This window comes from Myotis lucifugus, unplaced genomic scaffold (assembly GCF_000147115.1).
Source record: "Myotis lucifugus unplaced genomic scaffold, Myoluc2.0 scaffold_1572, whole genome shotgun sequence".
NCBI classification, from domain to species: Eukaryota; Metazoa; Chordata; class Mammalia; order Chiroptera; family Vespertilionidae; genus Myotis; species Myotis lucifugus.
Window position 1 is genome coordinate 24,059 of NW_005872620.1, and position 12,888 is coordinate 36,946.

At 60.9% G+C, this 12,888-nt stretch overlaps 2 protein-coding genes across 2 annotated transcripts in view; both read right to left on the reverse strand.

Annotated features, from left to right (window-relative positions):
- CBX2 (chromobox 2) overlaps positions 1-12,092 on the reverse strand; it is an 18,891-nt gene extending 6,799 nt beyond the window's left edge. The window contains exon 1 of the mRNA XM_023748599.1: positions 12,077-12,092. Coding sequence (XP_023604367.1) covers positions 12,077-12,092 — 16 coding nt within the window. The remainder of the gene's footprint in view (positions 1-12,076) is intronic.
- LOC102438299 (ectonucleotide pyrophosphatase/phosphodiesterase family member 7) overlaps positions 12,092-12,888 on the reverse strand; it is a 5,310-nt gene continuing 4,513 nt past the window's right edge. The window contains 4 exon segments of the mRNA XM_023748600.1: positions 12,092-12,174; positions 12,655-12,811; positions 12,813-12,853; positions 12,856-12,882. Coding sequence (XP_023604368.1) covers positions 12,092-12,174; positions 12,655-12,811; positions 12,813-12,853; positions 12,856-12,882 — 308 coding nt within the window.

Consider the following 12,888-nt stretch of genomic DNA (forward strand, 5'->3'; position numbering starts at 1 on the left):
TTCTGCTTTGGCCACCCGGGACGCGCCCGGCACACTCCTAACTGGGTTTTCCAGGAAAAAAGCCATTGTTCTGGCCCGAAGGGAAGTGCGGACGGAGCGGCGGCCGCTTCCTGCCCCCGCCTGCGAGGGGCGCTGCTGCGGGGCGCGCCAGGCTCCACGGGACCTCCGCCTTTTGGAACTAGGTCTCCAGGTCTCGGCACTCGTCCTGCTTTGCGCGGGAGCAAAAGGGCCGGGGAGGGGGGGCTGGGGGGGTAGCGGGGAAGGGATGGGAGCAAAAGTGCTGGCGGGAGCCGGGGAGCAGCAAAAACGGAGCCGCGCCCTCCCCCCAAAGGCGAGAGAGGAAATGCATCCCCTGAGGACGCGAGCTGCTGTGTTCTTACTCCAAGCCCCGCATTTTAGGGCGCACGTAGGAGGACGGGAGGTGCACCTCTTGTTTCACGCTTTTGAAACGGATGTGGGGACTGGGAGCGAGGTTTCGGGCGGTGGCTGTAACCTAGGACTGAGTCCTCGGGCCGCCAGCATTTGGAAATGCGCATCTTTTGGATCAGTTGCGCGCGGCAGAAAGAGGATTGGACCGTGTTTCACAAGTGGGGTGGCCTGGAGTCCCTTTTGGGGTCCTGGGTGGAGGCGACCCTTTTATTTTCTGCTGTGAAGGTCCGTATTCCAGGAGCAATTCCCCCGTAAGTCATGTAGCTCTTGAACCAGAGGAAGCCAGACGCTGAATGAAGGAGATAAACGCCAGCCTCCCCCGCCCCCCCCCCCGCCCCCGCGTCAGTACAGTTTAACTCCGTGAACATTCACTTTCTGGTTTTGTGTCCTCCTCGAACGCAGCTGCAAAGTGCTCTCTCTGCTGAGCAAATGAGAAACTCGTTTCTAGTTGCAGGAGGCTGCGTCCCACTGGGGTTTTGACCCTTAGAGCGTGTTCACAAGGGCCCTGCAGGACAGATGCACTTGTTTTAACCGGAAGGCCCACTGTGCGACCGTGGAGCTGAGGGGCCCTCTGCTATGGCATGTTTTCCATTTATTTGGTGAAATAGGTTCCCTTCAACCGAAGTCCTGGAAAGACCTGGGGTGACCTTTGCCAACTCCGGTGTTGCTTGCGAAGGAAGTGGGGAGAAGGAAGGTTCGCTTGGGGTGGGGCTGGGGGGAAGGATTGCTCCCCGGGGAGGGGCCGCCAGCCAGGGACCCTGGTTTGGGGGTGAAACCTGCCCCGCTGGGGTGGAGAGAGGCTGCAGGCAGCTCTTCGGGTTCCCATCTTGTAGAGCTGGGCAGCCAGTTGTGGGCAGAGGTGGGAGGTGTCCTTGCTGTTATGGGACAGTTTCATTTTGTTTCCTCTTGGGGATACATGGTATCCTGGACACTTGCCTATTTTTTTTTTAAGAAGATAAAGCTTTATAAAGGGAATTCTTTCTTCCCCTAAGAAATAGTTTTTCTAGAAGTTGGTCCTAAACCCATTGGGGGGGGGGGATCAGTTTCTTGGGAGGTGTAGCCGCAAGCTGAGACCCTGCAAGCTCCTCGCTGCTTATTGTCACTCGGGTTCTGACACCTAAACACTGCGGGTCCCCTCCGGTAGCGTTTCCCCGTGACACACAGAACCGGCAGCAGAGGATGCGGGCCAGCCTGCCTCTCACGGCATCGGTCCAGCGATGAACGCTCAGTTTGGCTAACATAATGTTTAGGTGATTTATTTGGAGAAACAAATGTGACCGATTTCAGTGGAATTAAATGATCAGATAAGGAGGGTGACGCGTTCCTTAAAGCGAACCTGGAGCCCAAAGGTGGGGTTTGATTCTGGGTCAGGGCGCTCCCCCAGGTTCGGTGCAATCCCAGGGCAGGGGGGTGTGGGAGGCAGCCCATCGGTGTTTCTCTTTCACGTCAATGTCTCTCTCTCTCTCCCTCTCTCCCTTTCTCTCTCCAATCAGTTCACCTTAAAGAGCCCCGTGTAGCTAGTGGTCACATACCAGACAGGACTGGCTCAAAGGAACGCAAGGGATACACCCTAAACATTTTAAGCAACAGGAATGCAGTCACTAAGTGAACCCTGGGACATGAATAGTGCACCCTCACTTCCACTTGTGCTTTGTCACACGGGCCAGTGTTTTAAAATGCACAGAAGCGATTCAGAGTGCGGGCAACAGGCGCACACTCAGGCTAAATGCTCCACTCAATCCCGCTTTCTACGCAAATGGTAGGTCATCGCTGCTGAAATAAGCATGTTCATGCTGCTCCTGTGGACTGAAAATCCAACATACGACTGAGGCAAAAAAAAATAAATAAAAATGACAGCGTCCCTCGCAAGCTGGAAGAGTCAGGCTGAGATGAAGCCGCCCTGCCTCCGTCTGGCAGCCACTAAGCAGCCCAGTCCCTCCTCCAGCGCAGCTTCCGCGGGCGGAGGGTCCCTGCAAATACCGCCTCGTAACGAGGCGTCCCCAAGGTGGGCCCGGGAGAAAGGCAGGACAAGCAACACGTTGCACAGCCTTTAGTCTAACGTGATGGTGTGTCCCCGCCCAGGGGCCCGCATGCTGGCAGGAGGGAGGGGTGATCTGTGTGTCACGGGGAAATATTACCCACGGGACCCGCAGTGTTTAGGCAACAATAAGCACACGGAGGTGCTGCACGAGGTCTCAGCTTGCGGTTTGCCTGAGACCTCCGGGGGCACGGGCAGAGACGACCTGGGACCCCGCCCCAGAGCCTGGCCCAGGAGCCCCGGGGGCTGGGAGCAGCTGACACGGTTTGGACCATTCTGACCAGGGGCAGCCTGTCCCAGCCTCAGTTTACGCAGGGGAAGGAGCCCTGCGTGGTCTCAGGCCACGGAGGGTGTTCCTGGCGTTTCCCACAGGTGCCTGGTGGGGTGGGTGGGCGCTCTGTGGGCTCAGGGTGGAAGGAGGCAGCCGAAGCTTCAGCACCTGGGACTGGCCGCCAGCCGACTGCTCGGCCCTAAAGACCTGCACACACTGGCCGCCCTTGGGTCCTGGGGGCAGGGAGGGCAAGGAACGTTGCTAATCGGAGGCGGAAACCGACAGTCAACCAGCCAAGCCCTTCGCCCTCCGTGATGTGGAGACCAGCCCGCAGCCCCCATGGGAGGGCTGTGTGCATAAGCTTTTATTTCAGAGGTGGCGTTGGCTAAGTTTGCAATCGGACCAGTCCCTGGGTGCGGTTCTTTTAAAAAATATTTTTTATTGACTTCAGAGAGGAAGGGAGAGAGAGTTAGAAACATCACTGATGAGAGGGAGTCATCGATTGGCTGCCTCCTGGGGATCGAGCCCGCCACCCTGCATGTGCCCTGACCGGGAATCAAACCGTGGCCGCCTAGTTCCGTGGTCGGCAAACTGCAGCTCTCGAGCCACATGCAACTTTTTGGCCCCTTGAGTGTGGCTCTTCCTAAGCCTTAGGAGTCCCCTAATTAAGTTAATAACAATGTACCTACCTATATAGTTTAAGTTTAAAAAATGTGGCTCTCAAAAGAAATTTCAATCGTTGTACTGTTGATATTTGGCTCTGTTGACTAATGAGTTTGCTGACCACTGTCCTAGTTCGTAGGTCGACGCTCAGCCACTGAGCCACGGCGGCCGGGCCCTGGTTGCAGTTTTTTACACCAGAAGCAGTGCCCAGACAGACGTCTTCCTTTGCACCTGCGCCGTGCCCACACTGGGGGGCAGCACTGGGTGCCCATTAAAGGGTACGGGGTCTCGCTGCCAGCCCCCCTCCCCAGGGGCTGCACTAATCCCCCCCCCCGCCCCCCGCCAGCGGGGTTGCCTCTGTCCCCACTTTGCCAGCCGTGCTGGGAGTGAGGAGTCGGTGGAGAGCGCTGGCGGCCATGCTGGACGCGGAGAGGGTTTCGGCGATTCTGCGTCACGTGGGTGAGTCATACCCGGCCCACGGCCCGGCTGCGTTTCTCCAGGCTGCTCCGGCTGCAGGGCGGTTAGGTGTAAAGCCATTGAGCGTGGCCTTTCGGTGTGAAATGCATTATTTTCACAAACTTAGACATAGCTCACACGTCACCAAGTCCTGAAATCTGGAGCGAAGCCGTTACTCAGAGTGGCAAACGGATCCGCGCTCCCGGGTGTGCCGGCTGTTCTCGGGTCACAGGCGATCGCACGGCCTCCGTGGCCCTGGGCACCGTGGGTGACCCCGCGGCTTGGGGAGGGAGGCCTGGCTCTCAGGGCTCCACTGCGAATCCCGTCGGAGCCAAACGCAGGTGCGGCTTCCGCCCTCCCTCAGCTGCCGACTCCTGATCAAGGAGCCCCGAGAGAAGGTCACCCGCACGCAAACGGGCGGGCTGTTTCCGTCAACCCTGCCGCTTTGGGCTGAGCCCTGGTCCAAGGATACGTGTCCTTTTCTTTTTAAATACATATTTTTACTGATTTCAGAGGAGAAGGGAGAGGGAGAGAAACAGCAATGACAAGAGAGAATCATGGATCGGCTGCCTCCTGCACACTCCACCCTGGGGATGGAGCCTGCAACCCCGGGCATGCGCCCCGACCAGGAATTGAACCCTGACCTCCTGGTTCATAGGTGGACACTCAACCACTGAGCCACGCCGGCCGGGCACAGGACACATGTTCTTAAAAGCTTCTTTTCCTGCTTCTGGTTGGCAGAAGTTTCAGTGATAATTGGAGGCATTGCATTTGGAGTCAGGGCATGTGGGGCTGGGAGGGACCGTGAGCTCCGGGCGGCCAGGGGCCAGGCGGGGTGTGCGGGCTGTCGACCTCTGAGCCTCGGCTCCCGGCCCTGCTGGGCAACATCTCGCCAGCCACCCAGCCACATTGCCTGGAGGTCTGCTCCGCCCCACCTCCAGCCTCTGTGGCCATCGACTCAGCAAGAACAGTGTGCCAAGCCGGCACAGCCAGGGATGAGCCTGAGGGGGGGCGGGGGAGGATGGAGAAGACAGACATGAGAATAAAGTGGGGCTCGGTGGGACGCTGCCCTCTGATAGCGCCACGGCCTGCAATCCGAGTCTTTATTTTATAGCCAGATTCCAGGAGGCAAAGCAAGGGCGAGGTCAAGACGGTTACAACGTTCTCGTGGGTTTCGAATCCACTCAATTACAGGCACCTGGTCAAGCTTTGTTTACTTGCTGCACCTCCCGCCGCCCACATCACTCAGCCACGTGGGCCCACAGGTTCGGACCTTAAGGTCACGCTCACAGCCACGGCCTCTGGCTGTCATTGTGCGGGGACTTGCACGTGGTTTTGCCACGAGAGGACCGTGCCCTCTCATTAGTCGGAGGCTTGAACCTGCCCAAGCGCTGTAGCCGCTCCCCACAGACAGTGGGCCAGGCCGGGTGCTGGATTCAAAGGCTCAGAGGACACCCCGAAACCCGCCCTCCCTCCCTCCGGTCCCCAGTGGCCTAGTTCCCCACGTGGGGGCCACCAAGGGCAGGTGAGTTGGTCCGATGTTCAGCTCTTGGCTGCAATGAGTGGCATTTGTTTAAAAAACCAGCTTTTCTGTACACGAGACGTGGAGAGATGCGGGCCGCAGAGGAGGTGTCTGTGATGGGCCAGAGACAGCTCGGCTGCGACGCTGTCCCTTTAACTCGGCGCACAGACACAGCGTCGCCACCCCCCCCCCACTTGGGCTCTCGTGTCCTCGCTGGGTTCCGTGAGCACACGCTGCTGACACTGGCATGGCCACCGTCTGTAGAGGTACTTTTGATTAAAGGACATTCCCCTTTGGGATTGGAGCCTTCTATGTCCCATGTCCTGGCCACAGACGCGAGAGGGGCTGCTATGGACACCGCCGTTTCATATTTCTCAGCGGGACTTCAACTTTATTTTCCTGCAGCTCTGGGGCGAGGAGTCTGGAGTCAAGGTGTGGGCCTGGCTGCACTCCCTTCGAAGGCTCTGGGATGAGCCCTTCCTCACCTTTTAAATCTTTTAAAATGTATTTTTATTGATTTCAGAGAGGAAGGGAGACGGGGAGAGAGAGGAACATCGATGAGCTGTTGGAGGCAGGCGCGGGGCGAATTCCTCCTGAGACTGTGTGTGCTATTTTAAACCCTCAACCTCAGTTAAATGAAAACCCGTTTAAAGGCCCTGGTAGGAGCAGGCAGCACACGGCAGGCGGCGCGCTTCGCGGGCGGGGCCCCACGTGGCTTTGGTGTCTGGAAATCCACTTGCCGAGGAGCCCGGATCCTCCGTGTCACTCGAGCCCTGTCACAGGGCATCCCACACCTGAGGGAGACCCTAGGACATGAAGAGCCGATCGGAGATGCACAGAGAGACGCGTGTACGTACGGACGCGACCAGGAGACACGCTGGGACACGCCGAGTGTGGGGCCTTCCTCGCTGCACGGGTGTCCCCTCCTCACCCACGGGCCACAGTCCCTTCAGCGTCCAGTCCGACGTTTGTCAACTTACGCCCTCGGCCAGGAGGCAGCACACCCCCAAGTGGGAGCCTGCAGGCCCCGGGCCTGGTCAGGACGAATGAAACAGGAGACATAGCAGGTGTGTGGGGAAGAGTCTAACGGCCGCGCAGGAAGCAGACGTAAGAAGGTCGTCGGGCCCTCAAAGCTGCTCAGCCGCCGGCCCATTAGGGAAACGCCCATTAAAAGGTGGGTCACGCCCTAACCGGTGTGGCTCAGTGGATAGAGCGTTGGCCTGCGGACTCAGGGGTCCCGGGTTCGATTCTGGTCAAGGGCATGTACCTTGGTTGCAGGCACATCCCCAGTGGGGAGTGTGCAGGAGGCAGCTGATCGATGTTTCTCTCTCATCGATGTTTCTAACTCTCTATCCCTCTCCCTTCCTCTCTGTAAAAAATCAATAAAATATATTTAAAAAAAAAAAAAAAAGAAGGTCGTTGGGCCCTCAAAGCCGCTCAGCCGCCAGCCCATTAGGGAAACGCACATTAAAAGGTGGGTCAGTTGGATGGAACGTTGTCCCCAACACCGAAAAGGTTGCAGGTTCGATTCCCGGTCAGGGGGAGAGTGTGTGTGTGTGTGTGTGTGTGCATGCTCGCGTGAGCAACCGATCAATGTTTCTCCCTTTTTCTCTCTAAACTTATCCTTGGATGAGGATTTTTTTTAAAAATCACCTCTCCACAGGCAGGAGTAGACAGGATGGGGAGACTGATGGGCTGGTGGGGGGGGTACGGGTGCGGGGAGGGGGTGGAAGTGGGAACCACACATGCTGTCCCTCTGGGAATTGGTTTGTCAGTTTCTTAAAGCTACAAGCTCACTCACCACACGGCCCAGACCCCCTAGGCCTCCATCCAAGGGGATTGAAAACACATGTCCACACGGATCTGGTCCGGGAGTGCTCACAGCAGCTTCATTCATTACAGGCCCGAGTGGAAGCTACCCAGTGTGGGGCCGCGGGTCCATGGGTCCGTGAGGTTTGGAACAGCCGCGGAGGGACGGCGGGCGGCGCAGCAGCCACAGGAGATTGCGGTGAAACGGCGCCTGGACACGTCTCCGAGGGCCGTGCTCAGGGGGAGCGGCCGGCACAAGGCATTCCACACTGTCTGCTCCCATTTCTATTTAAAAACGACACATTTCATTAAAGTCAGAGAGGAAGGGAGAGGGAGAGAGAAACATCAATGATGAGAGAGAATCATGGACCGGCTGCCTCCTGCACACCCCCCGCCCCACACTGGGAATCGAGCCCACAACCTGGGCCTGTGCCCTGACCAGGGATCGAACTGTGACCTCCTGGTTCCTAGGTCGACGCTCAACCACTGAGCCACACCGGCCGGGCACGTGGACTCCTTTTTATTTCCATGCCCTGGCGGAGGTGTGGCAGGGAGTCCCCAGCCCGCAGGGACCAGGACAGGAAGCCCGGACCCCCCAGTCCTTCGGGACCTTCTATGGAGAAAGGGTGATTACTGACGTGATTAAGGATCCGGAGAGATCACCCTGGATTTGCTGGGTGAGTCCTGAGTCCCGTGACCAGTGTCCTGACAGGACGGAGGGGACGGACAGGGAGCAGGGCTCCCGCGGGATTGTGGGGCGTGTGTGCGTATGTGGCCTGCCGGGGAGTGGTGTGCACAGCGTGGGGTGGGTGCGGTGTGCGCAACGTGTGGTGTGCGAGGCGCGCGTTATGCGAGTGCATGTGTTTTGTGTGTAGGTGGTGTGTGTGGGGTGGTATGTCAGCGTGTGCCCCGCGGGGTTCCGTGTCCCTCCCTCCCGAGCCCCCAGCTCAGGGCTCAGGGGACCGCGGGACCCTCACTCAACCCGCGCGAGCTGAGCGGCGGGTAACCATGGCAACGGATGCTCCTGCAGCCGGAGAGGCCGGGTGGCTGGGTGGGAGCGTGCGCTGTTCACCCCGGACCGCGGGCGGGGAAGGGGAGGCGCACGAGGAGCTGCAGGTCCCAGGCGCCCCTCCACTTCAGCGGCTGCTTGGGGAAGGGGGCGCCGCCTCCCGGTGACGCTGCGGGGCTGCTCTAGGGGTACGGGCCTCCGACAGGGGCTTTCACGGCCGCCGGTCGGTCGGACCGCCTCGCCTCGCCTCGCGGGAAGGCCCAGGAAGGCCCGGCGGGAGGCGGTGTGTCAGCCACGGTCCCAGCACCGGGACTGGCCGCTGCGAGGCGTGGCCGCGCCAGGACTCTCTCCAGACCCCGCTCGAGTCGGTGGAGCGACATGAACTTTGGACGGTGAATCGCAGCGTCGGTTTTCAGGCTGCTCCTCCCGAGCGCCTCTGCCCAGCGGCCGGGAAGGTGCAGGGCGCCCGGGGACCACAGGGCCAGGCCGCAGAGGGAGTCCCCGAACGCCGGCCACAGGAGGCCGAGGGCTGCCTTCCAGAAGCTTCCCGGGTGACCACACCCGGGCAGGGAGAGGAGGCGGCCAGGAGCGTGGGCAGCCTCCACAGGTTCGCGGCCCAGCCTCCTCGATCCACTGGGTCAGGCCCTCTGACGCCCGCGCTGTTTGTTATTCACTCACTGTTTTTAATGCAACTTGGTCTTTTTTTTTTAATATGTCTTTATTGATTTCAGAGAGGAAAGGAGAGGGAGAGAGAGAGAGAAACATCAATGATGAGAGAGGAACATCACTGATTGGCTGCCTCCTGCATGCCCCGCACTGGGGATTGAACCCTCAACCCAGGCATGTGCCCTGACCAGGAATCAAACCGTGACCTCCTGGTCAGCACTCAACCACTGAGCCACACTGGCCAGGCTTTGACTTCAGTTAATTTTAAAATAAAGTAAGTGGACAATCAGTAGCACTTGCCCAAACCTAAAGGTGATCATGGAAACAGGTACCACGCACATGACACGTGCAATGCTGCATCCTGGCAGCTGCCCCCAGGGCTCTGGGCCTGGGGCCTGTGGCTGCACCAGGGAGGTGCCCAAGGCCTAGGCCAGTGATGGCGAACCTATGACACCCGTGTCAGAGGTGACACGCGAACTCATTTTTTTGGTTGATTTTTCTTTGTTAAATGGCATTTAAAGATATAAAATAAATATCCAAAAATATAAGTCTTTGTTTTACCTTATGGTTGCAAATATCAAAAAATTTCTATAGGTGACACGGCACCCAGAGCTAAGTTAGGGGTTTTTCAAAAATGCTGACACGCCGAAGCTCAAAAAGGTTCGCCATCCCTGGCCTAGGATCTCGGGACCAGAGACTCTGCTGGAGAAACAGGGCTGGGGGGGTGAAGGGGTGTAGCTCCTTTAACGGAAGCACGTGGAACACGTGGAGCACACGGGGCCTCCCCCGCCCTGAGCTGAGGGGCTGAGCTGTTAACTGCTCTGCTCACTGGCCCAGGTGGTGAAGGCAGGGTGCCGCCGGCCTCGATGCACAGGTGAGGGCCGGAGCGGTCAGCCGCCTGCCCGCGGGCCGCAGAGCCCGGAGCTGCGGAGTGTTGCAGTGGGGCTCAGGTGGCGCCCGCATACTCGCTGCCCTCACAGCCATGCAGCCCGAAGCCGGCTCAGGCTCCTCATTCCTGCCCGAGACTTTTAGGGGTCAGCCAACCCCTGGGACTTTGAGGGGTCACCTGTGACGCCAGATGCCTGGGCTGGCAGTTCTTCATGTGGGACGGACCAGGTTCTTTCTCTTTTCTGTTTGAAAAAGCCAATCAAGAGGCTAGGCCAAGCAGGCCTGGCCCTTGTGGGCTCTTGGCGGCGTCAGGCCGGGCACCTTTTGGGGACCTGGGGGCCGGTTTGGCCGCTCCGGCACCGGCACCAGCACCGGCGAGCGCTCATGGCACCTGGGAGGTGGATGCACTTAGAGACATCGCCTGGCCCCGCGACCAGGTAAGGACAGGAGGCCGGTCCTCAGTGCGCGCGGGCTGGCCTGGGCGTCGGTTGGGGTTGGGCTGCAGGCAGCGGGCTTGGGGAGCGCTCCCAGGAACCCTTGGGTGAGGGCCACGGCGCTGCGGGCCTTCAGGCAGAGCTGCCAGTTAGGCCGCTGTGGGGGGAGGCTGGGATGGATCCTGAGACCGGATGGCGCTCCAGCTGCAGGGAGAAGCCAGAGGCCCAGGCGGGGAGGAGGGAGTCACAGGTGAGGAGCAGGCAGGTCCTGGGGGGCCCATTGTGGGGGGACAGGCTGGGGCAGGAGCTGGTCCGACTCGGAGCCCACGCTCTTAACCAGTGGGTTTGAGCACAGCCCTCGAAGTGGCTCAGTGTCCGTGCGTCTGGGTGACGAGGGGCTGGACAGTGTCCCTTCGGGTCCTGGCCTGGCCACCCGCCCCCTCTGGAGACAGGCGATGCCCGCTCTCTCTTGAGAGCTCCTGGGGTGTGTTTATTCCTGGCCCCCTCCCCCCCACAGGCTCACACATGTGCTCACGCCCTTCTCCCCTTCCCCCCAGCAGGGCGCTGCTATTTGCCGCGTTTTAACGTGTTTTTTGCTGAACAGTGTGGCTTGGAGGTTCTCATTCCCCATCTTGTCACAGGAGCCCTCTTGTCCCCCAACCCTTTTTCTTCTCATGTGGCGGCCCACACCGCCACCGCCTGTGCCTGGCGTCCACCCGGAATGAATGGTGCCGCGTGGTTATCGTCCTGAGGATCAGGAGTTTATTCCCCGTCGGGCAGCGGCAGGACTGGAGCGGCAGGCTTTGGGGAGAAGTCGCACCCACGTCGGCCCGGTGCCTTCTAAGGCCCAGGGGTGTCCTTAGCCCACGGGCGCTTTCTGGGGTGCAGCGTCCTCCCGTGACCGCGCCCGGGAGCAGCAGCTGGCCAGCCCCGATGGGGACGGGCCCGAGGCCGGGAGTTCGAGGGGCAAAGCCTCCGGCTGCCTGCCTGGCCCCCTCTGGGGCTGGACACCAAGGTCCGTGGTCCAGGACAGGGTGATACCTTCTCGAGCGGGGCTCTCGCGCGCCCCCGTGTGGCCACTGACAGAGGCGCCGCTTCGGGGACAGGTCAGGAGGAGGGAGGAGGGAGGAGGGAGGAGGGAAGTGTCAGGTGCCGGTCTGGGCCTTGGACCTAGCGGGCCTGGGCCTGTGCGTTTGCAGAACCTCAGCCTGGGCAGGGGCCGGACTGCCAGCGCCGTAACGACAGAGCACGGGCCGGGGCTGAGGGGACACTGAGGCCCGCGGTGCGCCATCTGGTCAGCTGGGCAGACAGTCCATGGTGTCCGGCATCACCGCGAGGGCAGCTGCGGAGGCTTCCTGGCAGAGAGGGTGGGGGGGTGAGGACGGGTCGCTGAGGAGAGGAGGTGTGGGGAGCGCGGGTGGGGATCAGCCATGTGGGCCCAGCCCTCTCAGCCTCGCTGCCCGACCTCCTCTCAGCTCAGATCCTCCGTCCTTCACGGGCTCAGGCACCCCCAGGGCCTCAGGCACCCACCCAGCCTCAGGCCCGTTTCCTTTGTCCCCCACTCCGCCCACCTCCACCTCGAAGGCCCGCCCTTAACGCATCGGAATCGGAATCGGTTCATTGCCCCCTCTTCACCCTGCCACCAAGATGTGCTGCCCTGACCTCGGGTGACCTCCGACCTCGGGTGACCTCCGAACTGGCAGTACCTGTCCCTACTTGTGCTGCTGCCCCGTGTCTGTGCCCATTTAGTCACCACATCAGACCCTGGCTCGGCCCTGCGCCCCCCCTCTGCGCCCCGTCCTCTCGGCCATGGTTCCCTTTGTCCTATCGCCTCCTGGCTCCCAACGGGGTCCCAGGGGTCCCACCCTCCCTCCACCTCCTGGGCCCTGACCTTGAGCGATGGGCATTATGCGACCTTGGCCAGGAGAACTGCAGCCACCAGCAGGCCTGTCATCAGGACGGGGCAGCCGCCAGCCAGGGGGACAGACCCTATGGAGAGTCGGAGGGCCCATGGGTGAGGGACGGGGGAGCATGTCACCACCCCAACTCCTCCCAGAGCCGCCCCACGAGCCCCCTGAAGTCACCTCTCAGCACCCCTCTTGTTCCCCTCCCCAGCGCACCGCCCCCCACCCCTGTGGTCCAGCTCCCAGGTGACCTTTGCCACTGAGACGGGTCAGGGGGTTGGGGGTGGGGAGCTGGCAGAGGGTGACTCCAGGAAGGAATCCCTCTGTGGAGCCTGGGCCCCCCGGGACCAGGAGCCTGGAGGGGCTTCACCCCAAAGGCCTGCCCCTGGGCCGACACCCCTGGTCCTCAGCCTGGCGCCTTGAACACGCTCCTGTCCCTGTTCTCCGCCCACACTGCTGAGGACAGGGAAGGAGAAGGCGCCCCACGTGCTGGGGGGCACCTGTTCCAGGGCAGGCACCCCGTCTGCAGCCACGGGGGACCATGCAGGGGAGGGCGGGGCCTCACCTGAGTGGGTTGTGGTGGACGGGGTGCTGGGGCCCCCTTCACCCTCGGGCATGAGCATGGGCAGCAGGGCGCGGGGGTCCCCGTCATTGGCCTCGGGCACGATGCGCAGCAGCTTGCACAGCAGCTCGTACACGTGGACGCTCTCGAAGGGCTCCACCTTCCAGGCCCCGCCGGAAGCTGGGGCCCACCGCCCGGAAGATGTCTTCATGTCCAGGACCCCATTGTCGAGCCGTG